General features: G+C 43.3%; 1 protein-coding gene across 2 annotated transcripts in view; it reads right to left on the reverse strand.

Annotated features, from left to right (window-relative positions):
- PHIP (PHIP subunit of CUL4-Ring ligase complex) overlaps positions 1-22,274 on the reverse strand; it is a 2,061,705-nt gene that overhangs the window by 1,269,945 nt on the left and 769,486 nt on the right. For both annotated transcript variants that reach the window (XM_078648101.1, XM_078648100.1), the window contains exon 25: positions 3,767-3,874. In XM_078648101.1, the coding sequence (XP_078504227.1) occupies positions 3,767-3,874 (108 nt within the window). The remainder of the gene's footprint in view (positions 1-3,766; positions 3,875-22,274) is intronic.

Genomic DNA, 22,274 nt, shown 5'->3' on the forward strand with positions numbered 1-22,274 from the left:
TAAGAGATTGTCATGTGCTTAGCCCTCTGACCTCATAAAGAGTTCAGAGGTGTTGTTATTAATAAATATACTGTTTATTTTCATAACAACCTGTGTGGTGTCCTTTCATCTGGTATTCAAGGGGTTATATTGTGGTAAAACAGCTGGCTTCACATGCCAAAAGAGTTTAGCCTAAGACTGCTTTGTCATGCTACCATTAGGATAGCTGGTCTATAAGGTTGACTTACAACCAATCACCATAAGGGTTGTTTGGACTGATACAAGGTGATCACTAGAACTAGTGAGCATCATATATCAGGCCAACTTCTCACAGCTCCCTATTGCTGTTATGTTTTCTCAGCGAAATGCCTGGCAACAGGGTAATTCACATCACCCTTAGCTATTGCTCTCATATGTTCCAAGATTCTTATTTTTACAAGATGAATGGTACTGCCTATGTAGCATAAGCCACATGGGCATTGAAGGCGATACACCACATAGTCAGTGTAGCATGTGAGAAACTTAGTTATGGTCTTAGGTTTAGACAGGCCAGTTATAGTATAAGACAACGTACGCTTACTTACACAAGCCTTACATTTATCACAAAGGTAAAACCCCCTAAGCTCCTTTAGGGTCCCCGATTTCTTGCTAACTGCATGTAAATGGCTGCATACCAAATTGTCTTTCAGTGATCTCGCCCTTCTAAATGTGATCAAAGGAGCTGGCGGAATGTCAGAGCCAATGACATTGTCAGTTTTAAGGATATGCCAATTGAGTTTCATGATTTGTCTTAATTCATTGGAATTCTTTGAAAAAGTTGTAATCATCCTAAAACAGTGTTTATAGATGTAATTGGATTCATTTTTCTTTTTCTCTTTGTTCAGCAAAATATCTCTAGGTATCTTTCGAACCTTATGGAGGGTCTCATGCAAGAACTCACTGTTATACCCTCTGTTGGTAAATCTATCAACACTTTCTTTTGCTGCCATCTCAAAGTCCACCTCCCTGGTACTGTTACGTTTTAATCTAAAGAGTTCCCCACAGGGGATACTCCTGACCAGACCTGGGGGATGGTTACTAGCCGCATGTAAAATAGAATTACCTGCAGTGTGTTTACGATAAAGAGGCACATGCAAACGATTTTCTGACACAGTACCCTTAAGATCTAAGTAGTTCATGGTTTCTGAACTGATATCCCCACTGAATTCTAAGTTCACTGCATTCTTATTTATACATTTGACGAAATTGGAAGCCGAATCAAAAGAGCCATTCCATATTATACATAAATCGTCCATGTATAACTAAGTTTCTCACATGCCAAACTGACTTTGTGGCGTATTGCCTTCAATGCCAGTGTGGCTTATGCTACATAGGCAGTACCATTCATCCTGTAAAAATAAGAATCTTGGAACATATGAGAGCAATAGCTAAGGGTGATGTGAATTACCTTGTTGCCAGGCATTTCGCTGAGAAACAGAACAGCAATAGGGAGCTATTGCGTTATTATGGTCTGGACCATGTCCCATAGAATATAAGGGGAGGGGATAGAGTCAAGAAACTTTGTAGACTGGAGTCACGATATATAATAGACTTGGGCACAAAGACCCCTAATGGAATGAACATGAGTGAAGATAGGACAGTTCATTTGGGAGACTATTGTACTAGTGTCTGTTATTCTGCGTATAACTGTTTATAATATCTGTCAAGGATGCACTATTTTAAATTTGGATTTTAATGATTAAGTTTGGATTTTGAAATTAATCTTTAATAGACGGCGTATTCACCTATGAACAGCAATGAACAGCTGATTGAGCCGATACACGGCGTGATTTAAGTGTAGACAAAGTAATCTTTTGTCGTGTTATTATGCAACAAGAGGAAAGTTTATTATCTATGGCCACATGCTCATTTTCCCTGCAATATGAAATAAAGGGATAAAGCATTATTGCGCAAGTATGCAAATTGTCGGACAGGTGGAGTTTCCATAAAGTTTGAATTGAATTATACTATTCTAAGATGGCCGCTATACATAGACTCTGTAAGTCCTCTTTTGATTATTATGAATATTCTAATCATGTAATACATGCAACGTAAGCCTTAAAATGTTTGCTTTACTGGCGCCAAATTTGAAAAACACATGACTAAGGCATCACCGGAACGAGTCTGTTTTTCATGCTTCTCCGCATATGAAATAAAAATACCCTGATGAATTGCAGTGGACCCCGTGAGGGCTTTTTCTGGTACCTGAACTGGAACGGAATGGAGCTTTTGTAATAACGCGGATGCACCGCCGCGTTCGAGGCCCCGTCTGAGTGCGCTGTCGAAAGGTGCATTTGGAGCAAAGAAAGATATATATATATATATATATATATATATATATATATATACACATATACACTAGCTTACCCGTTGCGGCGATCCCTGAAGAAAGGAAATTCAAGGAAACTGCTTATGATAACATTCAATTTACATTGTGTCATTTTTATTGAAACGTATTCATTTTAATATGGAAAACATTTCAAAGTGTCGTTTTTATACTATTTATTTATTCGAGTTAAGATTATGAGGGCCCTGGGGGGTCGATATTTTAAAAAAATGCATGCCAGAAACCTTCGCGGGAGTGTACTCAACAACTTCCCAAAGTTTCCAGGCGATCGGATGAATGCTGTTTTAATTCTATTTATTTATTAGAGTGCTTGTGGATACACAATTTTTTGTTTTTCCGTCTTGTGCGTACATCAGTTTTCAAAAGATTATGAGGGCCCTGGGTGGCCGATATTTAAAAAAAATGTTATGCCAGAAACCTTCGCGGGAGTGTACTCAACAACTTCCCAAAGTTTCCTGGCGATCTGATGAATGCTGTTTTAATTCTATTTATTTATTCGAGTGCTTGTGGATACCTGATTTTTTGTTTTTCCGTCTTGTGCGTACATCAGTATTCGAAAGATTATGAGGGCCCTTGGGGGCTGATAGTTAAAGAAATGTTATGGCAGAAACCTTCGCGGGAGTGTACTCAACAACTTCCCAAAGTTTCATGGCGATCGGATGAATGGTTTTTTAATTCTATTTATTTATTCGAGTGCTTGCGGATACACGATTTTTTGTTTTTCTGTCTGGTGCATACATCAGTATTCGAAAGATTATGAGGGCCCTTGGGGGCTGATAGTTAAAGAAATGTTATGGCAGAAACCTTCGCGGGAGTGTACTCAACAACTTCCCAAAGTTTCATAGCGATCGGATGAATGGTGTAGTAATGCATAAACGACACACAGACAGACAGACATTCTTCGTTTTTATATATATATATATATATATATAGAAGATATATATATATATAATCTCAAACAGTTTCTGATAATAGGATTCTTTGTGGTCAGATCCTCAGGAGGGACAAGAGTCACGTGGCATCACTGCCAGCACCAAGTACTTACTTCAAGAATCCAGCTTTAAGTAGCAATTATTGCATGTGGAAATAAAAAAGGTAAGGATTTGCCAGTTCATCACAATCATTGTAAAGTACTTTACTGTGTCATACATTATCTTTATTTCTAACCCCTGCCACCTCCAGTGGTAAGTCACAACAGTTCACCCTCGCTACCTTGAGAAGGGTTGATTATGCTGATTATAGAGTGTGTAATCACAATAAGGCACTCAGACACCAAAGGTAAACCACCTTACCCACACAGGATATGTCCAGAAACAAAAGAATGGCAGGACCCCACCTAAAAAGCCTTACAACGCTTTATTGTGACAGTTCAAAGAAACAATAGAATAAAAGGATCATTACCCGCAAATCCATTTTATGCCATGGTTGCTTCTTGCTATTTATCCTATATATTTTGTTCTTCTTGGCCATCTCAACATATGCTTCATGGCCTTGTCTGAAATAGTAAACCTAGAAAAAAAACATGACTGAATCAACACAGAGGCTAGACGCTAATGCAAGTCAATGGAAAGAATACAAATAAGAAATGCGTTACTTACCTGTAACAGCAGTTATCCAGTATTGGTGTCTTTCATAGATTCACATGCCTGAATCATTCCCCGTCGTCGAGATGGGAGCCCCGGTAATAGAAAAGTAATGTCCTATAGACATACATAGAGAAAAATAGGCCTAAGGGCCTTGCCTTAGTAGCCTATCTATGTCCTTTTGTAAAAAGGACCACATTTCCAAAGGTAGCCAATCAGCTACCACCTCCCTCTAGAACCTTCCTGCCAGGAGCCTCAGTCTCTCGGATTTTCGTACGCACCAAGCTAGGTAGACGTAACACATGCTCTGTAGTGAGAGATGAGCCCTTCCTGGGGAGGTGGGAGGGTTGCATGTGAATCTATGAAAGACACCAATACTGGATAACTGCTGTTACAGGTACGCAACGCATTTCTTATCCAGTATTATGGGTGTCTTTCATAGATTCACATGCCTGAATCAGAATAGCAAGCAATACATTATGCACATATGCGATGGAATATAACAGTCTGAGATAATACATATCATGTGACTAGATACCATCAGTAATATAAAGAGTAAAGTAAATAAATGTGCATACCATTGCAGGACGGTGGGAAGTAGGAAGGCTCATCTTACTGGAATAGATGGCGAAGTACAGCTTGGCCCACAGCTGCATCCTGCATCAGTTCCGTGTCCAGGCAGTAGTGTCTGGTAAAGGTGTGCGGCGATTTCCAGGTGGCCGCTCTGCAGATGTCCAGAATCGGTACACCAGCGAATAGTGCTGCCGACGTGGACACAGCTCTCGTGGAATGTGCTCGGACTGAGGAATGTAATGGACGTCCGGCTTTGTCATGACAAAATGCAATTGCTGCCGATATCCATCTGGAAATGGATTGTTTGGAGAGTGGCATGCCTTTTCTCGGCCTGCTGAAGGCAACGAAAAGTTGTTTTGTCTTTCTGAAAGCTTTCGTTTTGTCCAGGTAAAATTTTAGACATCGCTTAATGTCCAAAGAGTGAAGAGATCTTTCAGCCACTGTGCCTGGGTTCGGGAAGAATGAGCGAAGCACAAGCGGTTCATTGAGATGGAAGTCCGAGGGGACTTTAGGAATGAAACGAGGGTTGGTTCTTAAAATGACTCTGTCTTCTCTAAATTGCAAGAAAGGATCCTGTATCGAAAGAGCTTGTAACTCACTGACCCTTCTGGCTGATGTTAAAGCTAAAAGAAGTGCAGTTTTCCAAGAAATGTATTTGATATCAGCCCTATGGATAGGTTCAAATGGATGTTTCATTAATTGATTGAGTACAATATTCAGGTGCCACGTTGGTGGTATTCGCCTTGGTCTAGGGAAAGATCTGTAAAGCCCTTTAAGAAACTGTTTTATCAGTCTGTTGGACCATAGTGAAGGACCTTTTGAAGACCTTGTGAAGCGTGAGATTGCTGCCAGGTGTACCCTGATGGAAGCATGCGCAAGACCTGTTTGGGCCAGATGCAGGAGATAAGGCAGTATCTGCTCTGGAGTGATCTTGAAAGGGTGTATATTGTTGTCTTTACACCAAATACAAAAGCGTTTCCATTTCAAGGAATAAGTTTTGTTCGTGCTAACTGCTCTTGCTTTAACTAGGACTTCCTTGCACTCCTGCGGGATGCGTAGGTGACAGAATTCTCGGTACTCAGGAGCCAAGCCGATAATCTGAGAGATTTCAGATTCGGGTGGAGTATCTGGCCTTTGGACATCGAGAGTAGAGAGGGATGTTGATGTAGTTGGATTGATGTTCGGACTGAGAGGCGACGGAGGTCCGCGAACCAATGTTGTCTCGGCCAGTATGGGGCAATGAGAATCAATGTGCAATGCTCCATTTTCATTTTCCGGATGACTCTGCTTATCAGGGGAAATGGCGGAAATGCGTACGCAAACACGTTGCGCCATGCGATGGAAAATGCATTTCCTAATGACCTCTGTTGGGGATGCCAACTTGCGAAGCTGTGGCATTTTTTGTTCTCCTTGGTGGCGAAGAGGTCTATTTGTGGTTTTCCCCATGCCGAGAAGATGTTGTCTAGAACTTGTTGGTCCAGTTCCCATTCGTGGGACATTGACCTCTGTCTGCTGAGAGCGTCTGCTATGACGTTGTCTTTTCCTGGGACATACTCTGATGTTAATGTGATGTTGTTGAGCAGTAGCCAGTTCCAAATTTTTTGTGATTCGCGAGACAGCGTCAGCGAGCGTGTCCCTCCCTGCTTGTTTAAGTAGTGCATTGTGGTCGTGTTGTCCGTCCTCACTAGCACTGCTGAATTTTTGATGCGAGGGAGGAATGCCTGTAGGGAGTGAAGGACTGCACGTAGTTCTAGGAGGTTGATATGCAGAGCCTTCTCTTGCTCCGACCATCTGCCGCTGATTTGTAAGTCTTGAAGGACCGCACCCCATCCTTCGAGAGATGCGTCCGTCGTTATGACGTGTGGAGTTTCTGGTAACAAGAACGTGAGACCTTTGGATAGGTTCTTGTGCTTCATCCACCAATCCAGCGTCTCGGATATTTGTCGAGTGATGACTATGTGATCCTCGAAGGAATCTGTACATTGGGTCCACTGTTTGGTCAGGGCCTCCTGAAGGGGGCGCATTTTGAGCCGACAATGAGGGATGAGTAGAATGCAGGAAGACATCATCCCTAGAAGAGATTTGAAAATCCTTACTTTGATGGTTTGTTTTGAAGATATTGCGGTAGCTAGAGTCATCAGTTTGTGTTTTCTTTCCTGAGACGGGAAAGCTTTGGAGGAAATGGTGTTTATAGTGGCCCCCAGGAATGTTATAATCCTGGTGGGTTGTAAAGTAGATTTTTCGAAGTTGAGAGTCAAACCTAGGTTCCGGAAAATATCGAGACAGGCGTTGGAAGACAGCTGCGCGTCTGTAAGAGACGGTGCTTTCACCAGCCAGTCGTCCAGGTAGGGGAAGACCTGGTGATTCTGTTGTCTCAGGTAAGCCGCCACAGGAGCCAGGCACTTTGTAAAAATGCGAGGCGCTGATTTGAGGCCAAAAGGGAGGACACAAAATTGGTAGTGGAGACCTGCTACTTCGAATCGTAGGAACTTTTTGTGACGTCTGTGTATTGGGACATGGTAATATGCATCTTGCAGGTCTAAAGATGTCATAAAGTCTCCTTCCTCCAGGGAGCCTAAGATTTCCTGGATAGTCACCATTCGAAACGATTGGCTTTTCAGGAAGGCATTGAGCGCCCTGAGATCTAGAATGGGCCTCCATTTCATCTTTTTCTGTTGGATTAAAAAGAAGCGGGAATAAAATCCCTTTCCCTTTTGAGCTGATGGGACTCGCTCTATTGCTCCCTTTTTCATCATGGAAGAGATTTCCTTTAGTAACATACGCAGGTGTTTGTGATAATGTTTGTGAGGAGGAGTTAACGGTGGGATGGAGTTGAATTCCAAGGTGTGACCGTGTTGAATTAATTGTAGTACCCACCGATCTGTCGTAATCGATTTCCAATTGTGGAGGAAATGTGTCAGCTTGCCACCAATTTTGAGCGGACAGGACGGTGGGGGGACTGGCTGCGGGAAATGGTCATTGTCTTCCGCCAGCCGTTTTCTTTTGAGATTTGCCCCTGAAGTTCGATCTCCCGTATGAGGTCTGACGACTTTGTTGTTGCTGTCGCTGCGGATATTGTGAGCGATTTTGAGTGTATGAGTATGTGGATTTTCCTTGATAGGATCCTCTGTATGTGGATTGTCCTCTTCCTCTGTGCCCTCGAAAGGACTGGTTTCTGAATTGTAAGGTCCCGAGAGCCCTTGCAGTGTCGGTGTCTTTCTTTATCGTCTGCAAGGCTTCATCTATTTTCGCTCCAAATAGTTGTTTTCCGTCATAGGGCATATCTACAACCTTGGTTTGGACCTCTTGTCTGAAGGACGTCGCCTTGAGCCATCCTTGTCTGCGTAAAACTGCGGCGCCTGCAAGCTGTCTGAAGCCTGTCATGGCGACATCGACAGCTGAATCTATTATTTCTGATGCTGACATTTGACCTTCATGAAGGAGTGCCTGGACCTCATCTTTCAAGTTGTCAGGTACGTGCGTGAGATATGGAGCAATATCTTCCCATAGTTGCCTATTGTATCTGCCTAGCAGAGCAATGGCGTTGGCCACTTTGATCGTCATGGCTTACGTTGTGGAGAAGCGTTTGCCTATGCCATCTAATTTCCTGCCCTCCTTGTCTGGTGGTGCTGACAGTGGCAAAGATGGGTTTCTGGAGTTCTTCTGGGCGGCTTGAGTGACGACCGAATCTGGTTTAGGATGTGAATTAAAGCAAGTGGGTGCCGTTGACGGAGCTCTATATTTTTTATCCAGTCTAGGGACCACTATTGAAACAGATGCAGGTGTTTGCATGAGTTGTAGCCCCTGTTCCCAGATGTGATCAATTATGGGAATGGACCTTGCCTCCTTCTTTATGGGGTCTTTAAAGTCATACAAGAAACAATCCGTTACTTTTGTTTCCATTGTCATGTGAAATCTAGTGGCCGCTCTCTCTATTAAATTGTGGAATCCACCGATATCCACTGGTGGAGAGTCTGACGTGCTGGGTTCCGGTGTGGCCGGAGAATGAGCAACGTAATCTTCGTCATCTCTGTTTTGAGAGAGGTCATCTCTAACCTCACCTTCCTCAGGAGGTTCGTCGTCATCATCAGAGGATTGGATGTTGTGAACCTGTTCACTATCTTGAGGAATAACCAAAGGAGCTGGTCTTGTCCTTGGTGATTTTTGCTGTTTGGAAGATTCTTGAGAATTGTCATGTGAAGGGGTCGCCGACGATTCTGGGAATCGTTTTTTATAGTCTGTGATCAGGAATTGAAGATCATTAACTATCTCAGCCGGCAATACGATCATTGGAGTGACTCGAGTATGTACCTGAGCCTGAACAGTGTCCTCCGTAAAAATAACATCCTCTCCGTCATCGTCAGTACTCTGGCATTTGACATTGAGATCTGACGGGCTAGTAGCTTGTTCGAATTGTTCATCATCTGATTCGTCATCTTGTAGTATGCGAGAAGGGAGCAGTGTTTGAACCCTACTGGGTGATGTTAATTCGGGCGTAATAGGGAGTTTGGTGATCTTTTTCGATGGAACTAACTCCGCTTTTTTTTCATGGCGTCGACGATGTCGTCGTCGACGAGGTCGTCGTTGGTGCCGTCGACGGTATCGACGTCGATCGTTTTTCAAGCGTCGAGTGTCCCTTCGCCGATGAAGCTGTCGTCGACGGAGCGGGCGTCGACGGTGCGGCCGTCGACGATGTCTTCGTCGACGCGGCCGTCGACGGTGCCTTCGCCGTCGTCGATGTGGCCGTCGACGGTACTTTCGCCGTCGTCGATGTGGTCGTCGACGGCACTTTCGTCGTCGGCGGCGGTGCATTTGTCGTCGGCGGTGCTCCTACCGTCGTCGGTGTCTTCGTCGACGATGCGGTTGGTGTCGACTGAATTCTCGTCGACGATGTCGGTGTTTTCTGTTTTGTCGACGTCGACGGTGACGACGACGGAGTTTTGACAAACGATTGCTGCTTTTTAATAAGTACAATCGACGATATTGGCTTACCCGTCGTCGACGAGTGGGTGGTCGTCGTCGTTGAAGTCAAGGCTGACGATGCCACCGTCGTCGAGACTGTCGTCGTCGATGTGGAGACATAGTTTGTTTTTCTTGAAGAAAACGTCGTGGAAGTAGACGACGAGGACTGCGATGGCTTTCTGAAGGTTGCAGCATCCTTCACAGACGTGTCAGATCTTGCCTCAGAAGACTTTGAAGGAGTCTTTTTGTGAGGGACGTCTGAATGGCCAGGGGAAGCCTCCCTTGGCCTTTTCAAGGACAGTTTTGAGGAAACTGAAGCCATTTCACTGCCCTCCGAGGAGAGCACCTCATCATCTCTGGTTTTGAGTCTGTTTAACCAGAGGAGCAGTCTGCCTTCTCTATCCTTAAGTGTTTTGGTAGAGAATGTTCTACATACCCTGCAGTCCTTTACTGTATGGTCAGGGTAGAGGCAGTAGAGGCAAGTCTCATGCTTGTCGTCGACGTGCAGTCTCTTCTTGCCACAAGAAGAACAGGCTCTGAAGAGTCCTTTTTTCTGTTGTTCAGTCATAGTTGAAGTATAATCCAAGTGTTTTTGAAGAAAAGGAGAGAATTTGAAGAAACCTGAGGAGAGCTCAGGTGGGGACTCCCTAGCACAACGTGCGGTAGAAAATCTGAGAGACTGAGGCTCCTGGCAGGAAGGTTCTAGAGGGAGGTGGTAGCTGATTGGCTACCTTTGGAAATTTGGTCCTTTTTACAAAAGGACATAGATAGGCTACTAAGGCAAGGCCCTTAGGCCTATTTTTCTCTATGTATGTCTATAGGACATTACTTTTCTATTACCGGGGCTCCCATCTCGACGACGGGGAATGATTCAGGCATGTGAATCTATGAAAGACACCCATAATACTGGATAATCTATGTAACTCTTGTACCATTGCAGTCAGTTTGGAGTTCACCACTGGCAAAAAATCTGACAGACGATACAAAGCTTAGCTGTTCCTTTGTTCAAGCAGGACAGTTAACAGGTGTAGGGTAGAGGGTGGGGCACAGAAGACAACTGTATGCACAAATATGTCATGGTTTAACATTAGGTTGCTTTTACTCAAAAGCAATTAGAATGTTGATAAAAAGATGAAGGTGGGGTGTGCAAACATTCAAGTTCAGCATTTGTTACTTTCTTAGAAGGGTTCAAGGAATCTTTAAACTGAGCTCTAGTAAGATCAACAAGCTAGGCACGGCGTGATCAAAATGATGTGGTCTGCATGTTTTCAGACCTGAAATATTGCATTTATAGTTAAAGGTATGGAGGGAAAACATGCAGTCTTCCCAGTGATACTTTCGGAGGAAACTCTAACCAACGTCAGGGAAACGAAAATATTTCTGATGGATTCAACAAGTCAGTCAAAATACTTCGATAAAATCCTTTCACAGGCACCACACTTGGACTGAATTAATTAATCCTTTGTCACCACACTTGGTGTGGGCCACAGGAGTTTTAGGACAGTCACACAGATGCACTTCAAGTGACATATAAACCATACACAGAGCACTCATACGCAGGTGACACCAGTTCCTCCCATATAGTATGTGTCCCCGCAAAGGATGAAACCAAAAGAATAACACTGCATATTAACCAAGAGTAGAAAGGAATCGGCATAAGCATCTGCATCCATCACTATGAATGTAATATAAGGCAAGTAACTTAAGTCTTCGAATGGGTACATGCTCCCACAAATTAATTAGATGATGCCACCCAGCAGTGTATAGTAGGAAGTTAGAGGCTATAACTCCCTTTAGAGTAAGAAGGATTGCAGGACTGCTATCAGATTGAGACTGCTCTTATTTTTCTGAAACCATGTAGAGCTTAGTGAAACAGAGCACCTTAGTCAATCTGCAGAACTGCATATTGTCTAACCAGATAGCTGATAACTTTTCACCATATAAGAAAATCATTGAAATTAGACCTGCTATTTAATGACGTTTTCTAACTGAAATTACCAAAGCAAATCAAGATGTTATCATACTCTGAAATAGAAAGATCTGCAAATATAATGGCCAAAGACCAGGCTAGGGATCCAGTTGGTGCGGACATTTGCTTTCTTTTACCTTTTGTAGGATGGGATAGAAGGATGGAATGGAAATTACTTAATGTATATGTAATTCTGTGGTACCTTTTTGCAAAAAGGATTGTTTCATTCTAAGAATAAGCTAATGTTTAAAACATACTCTTATAGGGGAGCAAGACTAATAATGGTTAGCCTATGGAAAATGTGAATACTGGATTCAAATACCACTTTGTCACCAAAGAATGTTGAAGGTTTGTGGAAAGTCCCTTTTGATGCACCTCATGAAGCAATATACTATAGGCACCTTCAATCAATAGTTTTTCTGGAGGGAAAAGGCAAGCTAATATGGCTTCAATATACGGTCTTAAAATACCAGTATTCTAACCTTTCTCAAATAGGAAGAGAGATAAATCGCAGAATGAGATAGGTCGGCCCGTAAAGGGCCCAGTGACAAGCAAATTGAGTATATCGTCCGGGTGAATGGACATCTGGCAGAAAGTTGTCAAAAATAGTCATATTTGCTTAGTCATCCTCTAAAGTTTCACGAATGTAAGCTAAGCCACCCACCCCCCACATTAGATGCAATCTCTGCCTGTAGCTTTAACATAGACAATTCTCCTGAAAATAGACTGATTTGTATAAGACCCAGTGCTGCAAATGGGGTTGCCTGGCACAATCAGAAGCTATCGGGGTCTAATTGACTTTGTGTTATCTGATCAGTTCAGTTCAAAAGCTTTATTCGATTTGTAAGACAAACCATACAAGCAGGACACATACATATAAGACATAAAATCTTAAAAAAGCATCAACATCATATACATCATGAAGAAAAAAACAACAAAGAGCATGAATAAGAAGGCATCTGGGACACGCCAGTTAAAAAAGTGATCAAAGTGAAGCCGTTATGTGCATGGTAAGAGGGGAAATCTTAAAGGAACAACGTCTGACCAAAATAAGATTTCAACAGTACAAAGCTTATAGGTCAAGAACGCTAGATTCATTAATAATACATGGTAAAATGCTTTAGACATACGATACATAGCATAAAATTTAATAAATACGCCAACTAGACTAAACTAATGTACAGACAGGAGACCGAGGTAAAGGGGGCTATACGCAATCCAGAATGTCATAACTATGGATTTCCTGGCAGCTGTACGTTGTTAAAATATACAGACAGGAGGCCACGGTAAAGACAGAACTCTATCTCAGTAATCAAAAGACCATGGCTTTCCTGGCAGCTGTACATTTTAATATATAGGTTGCTACGAAAAAGCAGATATTCATGTCTTCTAGGGAACTAAGTAGCCGCAAAGCGTTCCTCATAGAGCGAACCTTGTGTTTTAAAAAGATGGGTTTTAAATATGTTACCCTAAGGAAGTAATAAAAATTGCAAAACAATAAGAAATGACAGCAGCTTTGGCGGGAAACATTGTCACAAGGGCATGCTATATCCGATCTAGAGTTCATCATAGGGAATGCAACAAGATGATGAACGATTCCCAGTCGTAATCGTGTTAGGACAAACCGGTGGGAATTACGTGTGACACCTGAAAGATAGGGTTGGAAACCGGTGAATAAATTAAAGTCCCGGTAGGTCATCACGGTTTGTAACTTTCCTGACACCTTTGCACGACCTTCTTTCCTGTGATTTAAAAACCTTTGTTTGATGTCTTTTTTTGGGATCGAAACTACAGAACTAGGGTCAAGAAAAATGTCAAACTTAAACAGGAGATAAAACCAGTGGTGTATGTATTTAAGCCATGGGATACGTGAGGAGTGATCCAACCTAAGACAATCAAGAATAATCTCCTGGGTAAATTGGGTTTCAGACTTGGTCCAAATTGAGCGCCAGAGCAGCAAAGGGCGCAGTGCAGCTAGATCCGAAATAAAGTCAATTCCTACTTCTTCATGAATTAAATCCACGGATGCTGAAGATGGTACACATAACAGTTTTCTGAGGAACGTATTTTCGTCTCTCTGCACGCTAGGACCAACACAATGTCCCCAGACTCCCGCTCCATACAATGCTGAGGACACACATTTTACATTATAGATATTCATCATGTCTTTGATACTCCTCAACCCAAGTTTGGATGAGAATCTAAAAATACTACTCAGAGTGCCATAACCCACTATTGGCAAAGGTGATGCCTAAATAACAAAATGATTTTACTTGTACCATCTTGACCTTGTCAATAAAAAAGCTAGTTTGGGTTTTCTTAGCTTTCGTCCCACAGGACATTACAAAGGTTTTAGATTTGTTTACTTGGAGCTTCCTACCTTCAATAAACTTCGTGAAACTGTCAATAAGGCGCTGTAGGCCAATCTGTGTGCGGGACAATAGCACAGCGTCATCCGCATATAATAAAATTGGCACCGGTTTACCTCCAATCAAGGGTGCATCGGCTGGGGTCTGGCACAGTATGGAATCAATTTGATTAATAAAGAGGGAAAATAAAAGGGGGGCCAAAACACAACCCTGGCGAATGCCTCGTGAAACCTTAAAAAATGAGGTACATTCGCCAAGGGAACCATAACGCACTTTACATGACAGTCTCTCGTATAGCCTTGCCAGGAAATTGACAATTTCTTTCGGAGCTCCTGACTCTATTAGGACCTGCCATAATATGCGGTGGTCAACTAGATCGAACGCACTACTCAAGTCCGCAAAGCATAAAAACAAATTCCCCTCTTTGACTTCGGTGTATTTATTAATTAAAAGATCTAAATTAACACACTGCTCTAGTGTCCCCATAACTTTTCTAAAACCATATTGAACCTTCGTTAAAATATCCTTTTCATTTGCCCAGGTTTCCAGCCTCAGTAACATAATTCAACTCATTACCTTCACAGAGGCATCCAATAAGGAAATAGGGCGATAATTACTTGCCTCTGATTTGCTACCTTTTTTGAATATGGGAATTATAACTGATTGGCCCCAGGATGGTGGTGGGCTACCCTCGGCTGCAGCATTGAAAACCCTCACTAGAATGGGTGCCCACAGATTCATTTCAGCTTTGAGAAGGTCTATGGGTACCCCGTCGGGGCCAGGGGCCTTACCTCCTTTACTATCAGACAATCCTTCATAGACCTCATCCAAAGTAATTCCTAATGGTAGGGGCAACCTGATCATCTGGATCACCCTCCGAATCAGATGAAACAGAGAATATTTTAAAGGTCCGGAAAATACGGAGTTTCCAGGTGAGTCAAAATAAGGAGAAGCTCAAATTGCAAACATCTGCTCCAGGAAATCAAAAGCTAACTGCTATTTGAGGTTGGTTGACAAACGTATTCCTGTGTCTGTGGTCATGAATACTCTGGTAGACAGGCATCAGATAGAGGAGCCACTAGATCCCCATTTCTTCACGTAACTGCACTATTGAAATGTTAACACTCAGGGCTTCAAAATGAACGTGAAATAAAAACAATTGTTGAAAGCCTTTTAGTCCTTAATTCCAAAAAGACAGATATGGTCCTCAACCATGCATGGAAGCACCCTTCACAAGGGTTACCTAGGGTTAAGGGGCCTGTAAAGTATTCCTCGGACCAGAGTGGATGGAATGACTTTACAATCAAAAATATTAAGGAGGACGTGGTTGGGCCTTCTAAAGTGTGAAAATCCTCAACCTCTCTTGAATGTGGAGCAAAAAATCATGCAGAAAATGCTTGCATCAGACATGTATACAGTACCACCCTGATGTGCTGGACTAGATGCAATGTAATTATAATGGAATTCTTCTTGCTAGAGAAGTCAATATTTTGAAAGTGTGCTACGGTAACTGATCGACCGCACTAAATGCCTGCACAAAGCCCACTTTCATCAGTTGGTCACCTTGAAACAAGTACACAGGGATCCCTAATCTATGTAGGTACGACACCACAATTTACATTGATTTCGTCAAAACTTTCAGGACTCATTTCTTAGATTCCCTATTTGGAAGAATGGAGGAATTGCTGCCTATGAAACTGGCACAATAGGCAATGCAAACTCACAAGAGAAAGGTGTTATAAAAAGTACAACAGACCTGATAGGCCTACTTGTGCCTCGCAGTCACTTTTCATATGACCGGGTGAGCGTGCCGCTTAATCAGTACCCAAGACATCTGATCCATTAGAGGTTGAGCAAGTGGAAGAATGCAATTGGACTGTTTCTTTCCTGACAAAATCTCAGTAAACAAGGTGGCTTCATGCCTTACTGCATGATTTAAATGGACAGGGAATAAGTTGCTTTCTTCATCATTGTAGGAAATTGGATCTGCTCTGCTGCAGTGATCCCTGAGGATTAGGAAAGTCTGTTGGTGAGAAGTCCATCCAAGCAAGGTCAAGCAAATTCAAAGGCAGCTGAGCAATATTGTCTTGTAGGTAAATTGCTGCATTGTCATTGTCCAGTACGAGCAAAGTTATTTGAGACATTTGCCTAGGGTCCGGATGCGACACTAACCATTCTCCCATTCTCTTCAAAGATTGTTTCCTAAAGATAGGCTGCAAATCAAGTAGTTATTGTCCTTGTAAATAAGATGGGGAGATTGACTTAGCTGACCATAATTAAAGGCAAGACAAAGGAATCCACTCAGACATTGACAGTGGGTGGTTTGGGAAACAGGTTGGAGACAAGCTCTGAAGGCTCAGTCTAAGTTGACAGTGTAACACATCACAAATAGGGAGGGTCTTAAGGCATGTTCAAAAATCAAACTTCAATACCATAACGGCAGATTGTAAGTACTGCACCTCACTCCTCATTTCAAGAAATCACGGTCCCGTGCACTGCAGTTCCTGTTCCTGCCATTGTTTGGTACTATAGTCCAGCAGAAGAATTTTCAAAACGGAAAGGTGCACCAGGAAACGCGTTCTCCTCCAAATAAATTTTAAGATAGTATTTATAAATATTCCTTTTTTCCTTCTTCCTTTTATATAAACTTCACAAGAAATGTATACATAAATCATCCAACCAATGCGTTTTGATCAAAATGTCAGTTTTGAACTTCATCAGGGCTCATATGTATCGTACTTAAAGAATATTCGTATTTCTCTTTACAAAGGACTCAGACTTTGTTCCAATTAATCAGTGTATAAGTAGATACATAGATATGCTTCCTTCTAGAAATAGATCATGCTTTCAATGACAAACATGTCTGAGGTTCAGCACAGAAGGGGCTGAACCTCACACGGGTTTGCTGTTGAAAGCCGATGAGGGATACAAGATGATTAAAGGTATCAATGACAGGCAAATAAGACCTGTACTGACAGACTAAGTCACTGTGAAATATTGCTAGAACCTACATGACCTATTTAAAGAAGGAAGCATGACAGATAACCAATACAGGCACTGCATTACAGATCTGAATTTAGAGAACTAACATTCACTCTACGGTCCACCTCTATACTACCTTATCTTTGTTTTCTCTGCTAACCTTTATCCAAGAATAAACAGTCTCTTATAATAACCTGGTACAGCAATAAGTCGGTGTTCATCCAAATTTTGAGCCATTCAACTAGAGGGGAAAGGGCCTATCTACCAGAGATATACTCCAGTCCCAGTTCTTCATAGGCTAGGAGTGTAACCACTGACTGAGAGATTGACCTGGATACTCTATCATCAAAAAAGACCCCAAGTATGAAAATGTGTAGACTCTCGTGTCATCCTGATTCCCACCAATAATTTTCGTCTTAACTTTAATTTTGTAGCCCATGGCCATAGGATGAGATTTTGAATAATTTGTATCCATATCGAGGGAGGCCATGAACTGTATAAAGGAATTAAGGGATCACTGTAGGGACACCATTGTTCTAGCTAACAGGACAGTATCATCTGAATATATGAGAGTGGCATAAACTGTAACCCCACCTGGGGAATGTCATTGGTGTCCATACACAAGTTTGGTCCTAAATTATTAATGTACAAGGTGAATAAAAGTGGGTCCAAAAAATAACCTTACGTCACCCTTTTGTGGATTTAATTAATGATGCCAATGATCTGTTTATGTTGAATCTAACTGCTGCTGGAAGATCCCGGTGAAAGCAGTGTAAAAAAATAAAATAATGTTAGGGTCAAACCCTAAATCAATTAACCGCGCCCATAGTTTGGCTCCATTCACACTGTCAAATGCTGATGACAAATCCATAAAGGCTAGGCGTACCGCCCTCTTTTAGCCACTGTGTATTAGCCAATACTCAAGTGAAGGTCAAGGCACTGATCAAGTGCGTCTTTCTCCTGCCTAAACTCATTGTGCAGGCAAGAAATCACATTTCTTTTTTCTAACCAACTGGACAATCTAGCAAGAATCACCGTACCAAAAATCTTAACTGATCAATCAATACCGGAAATCGGTCAGTACCACCTGAGATCAGTCCTGTCTCTTTTTAAACGCAAATAATTACTGAGTGTTACCATGAGTCAGGAGGAGCCCTCCTCCATTCTGCACTTAAAACTTGTGTTAAGATATTTGACCATACCAGATGGTCATGTTTAAGTATATCTGCAGGGATCCAGTCTGGCCCAGGGGCCGTATTGTTGCTCATGGCTGTTATAGTGATCCATACTTCCTCATTGGTGAATCATAACGCAGAATCCACCCTCAGTATACCCTGTTATTAGGGGGGCACTGTCTCCTCTGGCACTTCCATAAATCTCTGAAAAATGCTTCACCCATACATCTACAGAGATAGTACAATCTACTAACCTATTCACTTCTCTAGAAAAGAAGGGGCGATTTCCTATTTCCCAAAAAGACGCACTGTTACTGAGATTGTAGGGTTGCAAAAGGTCTTCCCATGTTTCCTCCTTAATCTCCCTCTTTCTGGAAAACCTAGCATGTTTATACTTCTTTCGTTTCCTTCCTTTCTCTGCCCTGTCTCTGGAGATTATCTTTAATACCATTTTCAAGTTTTGATGGGTTCTGAGGTCACAATTAATCTGTTTGCTAATTCTTCTATATGCATTCAAAAGCAACTTATCACCCCCGGAGTCCTTCAAACACTGCTGACAGTCAGTTTCACAAGTAGCATGGAGGGAGTGAAAGAAAGAGTCATGCGAAATCTTACTCCATTTTAATCTTCGCCTCTGATCATGGGGGACAATCTTACTTGTCAACCACTGTTAGTCAGTGTAGGAAGGTGGATATCTGACTATGGTTACCCACAACTTTTTGCCTAGTGTTTTGCTGGTTTTTGACTTAGTTGGCCTGGGATCCTGCTATTCAGGACCCCAGGCTTCCTGCTCTCTCTGTTAAAATGGGCTCCATGTACCCTAGGTACATACCTAATTGGATACTGAGTCACCTTATCAGTCCCTGTACAGTGTACCTTAGGTATCCAGGGCATAGGTGTACCCAGGGCCTACCAGGGGCTGAAGCATGTATTATGCCACCACTGGCTGGCCATCCAAAACTGACACAACTGGCTGCAAGACAGCTGGGGCAAGGTGGTGTAATCACCCTTTGCTATAGATATAGTATACCTATATCTAACCCTAAAATGGACACATATATTCCTATCAGTCACTCCTATGGCAGGCCTTATCAATCCTGAAGGCACAGTGCTTGGAATTATGTGAGATGGTGCTCTAGCATGAGCTGAGCCTGTCTACAGCTTTCGGAACCAAGTCCTTTAGCTGTTTCCATGATAACGCTATACCATATACTCTTAAGTGCATTATCAACCTCGCGGTTAAATGCTTACTCTGTTATAACATTATCAAAACATGTCGAGTAAGGTGTCATACGAATTGGAATACTACCCCCTCGCCAATTCTGGCGACGGGGGTAGCATTCCACACTTCTAGAGGGACACGACATGTATGTAACTGAGAACCACGGTTAAAGTTAACTCGAGCCTTGGCATCACAAAATGGATGCTGCCACCACAGACACAAGTCTGACCTCCTGCTGCTGGGAGTCCTTCCAGCGAGGGAGGCTTGGACAAAGGGTTTCCTGCCTGGGGAGGTGCTAGCACCACCCCAGACAGGATTTTGTGTATTGAGGTAAGGAGGCCTGAAAGGAATAAGATATGCCTGGGGCACACAAGGTGCCCTGTGCATACACCGGTTCAAACCAGTTGCTGGGGCACTCCAGCCCCAGCTCTGGCGGGAAACCGGACAAAGGATAGGGGGTGTAACCACCCCCCTTCCTGGTCCCACCCAGGGGAGGGACCTAGTCAGTAGTGCAGCCCCCTTTAGCAGGAAAAAGGTAGGAGCTGGTCCCATTCCAAATTAGATTAATCCTGGACTACTCTACAAGAAGAAACTCTGGACTTCGACGTTCTGCTCCACAGAAGACTGAAGAAATCTCCCTTGTGGGCAAGGAGTGTCCACCCTGCAACTGCAGGCACCATCAAGCGTCCAGCGGCTTCACTTTGTCGTCTTCCCTCGAGGATCCAGACTTCAGAGCCCGACGAGACCCGGATTCCCAGACCTCTCAGACCTCAACTCACATCTGCAGCAAAGCTGAGACCCGTGGGTGCGACGAGACACGTGGGACCGGCCATCTTGAAAGAAACTGCACTTTGCTTCCAGCACGACTCCCGAGGTAAACTCGACCAAGTGCTTTGGGGATTGAGAAGCCCCAGCCCCGAGCAGCCCCTGCACCGAAGATCAGCCCTCCAGCTTCCACGAGATCAGCGTGGGGCCCTTCTGCTTGTTTGCTGCTCGACGCATTGTCTGGTCACTTGCCGGCTGGCTAGTGGCCTCCTAGACGACGAACCTTGAAATCTTCACTGCTGGTCTGGTTGCTCCAGACTGGTCCTTGCTCCCTTCCAAAAGAGGGGCACCCCGGACTCTCATAGTCCGCACCAGATGCCTTTTCCACTCACCGCGTGGGTTGCCTTTGCCAAGGCCTGTTGACTCCAATCCCGGATCCGACACCGCCGACAGCGAGAGCCTGCGTGGGACAGCTCGTGCCTCCATCCTGGTCGTCGAAGACACCTCCTGGTCCACGTGGCTGCAGAGTCAAGCATCCACTCTTCACCTGATCGCGACGACGACATCTGGTTGCATCCTGGTTCCACTCCAGTCACTGGCTAGTGACTTTGAACACTGTCCCCTCTGCTTTCAGGTCCTCTTCTTCACCGATCCACCCTTGGATCGCACCGGACATCTTCCTCCTGGTCGCCTGCAGCATCTTTTCTTCCAGGCTCCATAGACTTCAACGCGAGAACCCGACACACGTTGACACCTATGCACCCGCAGCCCGTGGGTGAGGTAACGAGAGCATTTCGGTGCTCAAGGGTAGTTTAACTGTCCTAGTGTCCAGTTCCACAGTCGTTTTAGTCCTAACTAGTCAGGATTGTCCGTACTTACCTTTTAACTTGAACTGTACTGTCCATAGACGTTGTTACGTATCTCACGTGTGAGTTCATACTGCACACGCGTTCCGTGGGCCCCCTATTACTTACCTAGAGTTAGTGTAGCGTGGTCCCATCGATCCTACAACCTCTGGACAGCTCCATTCCTTCTATCGACTTTCACACTCCATTTACTTAGTATATGGTTTGTCGTGCCCCTAGGGCACCATTGTAATTTTGTGCAACTTATCGTATTTTTCTTAAGAGATTTTCATGTGCTTAGCCCTCTGACCTCAAAGAGTTCAGAGGTGTTGTTATTAATAAATGTCCTGTTTATTTTCATAACAACCTGTGTGGTGTCCTTTCATCTGGTATTCAAGGGGTTATATTGTGGTAAAACAGCTGGCTTCACATGCCAAAAGAGTTTAGCCTAAGACTGCTTTGTCCATGCTATCATTAGGATAGCTGGTCTATAAGGTTGACTTACAACCAATCACCATAAGGGTTGTTTGGACTGATACAAGGTGATCACTAGAACTAGTGAGCATCATATATCGGGTCAACTTCTCACAGTCAGGGCATTCAATCCCTCCATTGCACATCTAAAATAAAGGGTTTGTGGTTGCAAAACTTAAAATTACGCACAAACTGGGCTAAATAGGCAAACAAACAGTTAATCAATAACCGTGTTATCCCCTCTAGCTTTAAAGGTCAGAATAACAGCCATTCCAGGCCCTCTCTAGTGGAAACCAATTTAAATTCTGCCATGATATCATCAAGCAAACCTCCTTCAGTAGAGTGTTCAATGTGATCACTCCGATTTGGAACTGTTTCAATTGAGCCACCTATATAGCTCTCCAGGGGGCACAAATGTAGATTAAATCACCCATTACAATAACCAAATAAGGGGCATGGCTTGGCGAGCCAAGATGTCTGTCACTCTCTAGGAGAGTGTGAGAAGTTGGCCTGATATATAGTGCTCACTATTTTAGTGATCACTTTGTATCATACCAAACAACCCTTATTGATGATTGGTTGTAAGTCAACCTTATTAGACCAGCTATCCTAGTAGCATGGACACGAGCAGTCTTCAGGCTAAACTCTAGAGGGCGTGTTAAGCCAGCTGTTTTACCATCACATATACCCCTTGAACACCAAGTGAAAGGACACCACACAAGTTGTTATGAAAATAAAGGATATTTATTTATAACAAGACTACCCTGAACTCTTTATGAGCCAGGGAGCTAAGCACAATACAAGACTCTTACGAAAATACTTTAAGTTGCACAATTTACACAAATGCCCGAGGGGCACGAAAAACCATATACACCAAAAGTGGAATGCGAAATACTAGCAGGTAAGTAACAAGATCCAAAGGCTTCAAGATCGCTAGGACTACACTACTGAACCTTAAGATTACGAGCAGGAGGCCTAGGGAGATCGGGT

This window comes from Lissotriton helveticus, chromosome 6, assembly GCF_964261635.1.
Source record: "Lissotriton helveticus chromosome 6, aLisHel1.1, whole genome shotgun sequence".
In the NCBI taxonomy this organism is placed as follows: Eukaryota; Metazoa; Chordata; class Amphibia; order Caudata; family Salamandridae; genus Lissotriton; species Lissotriton helveticus.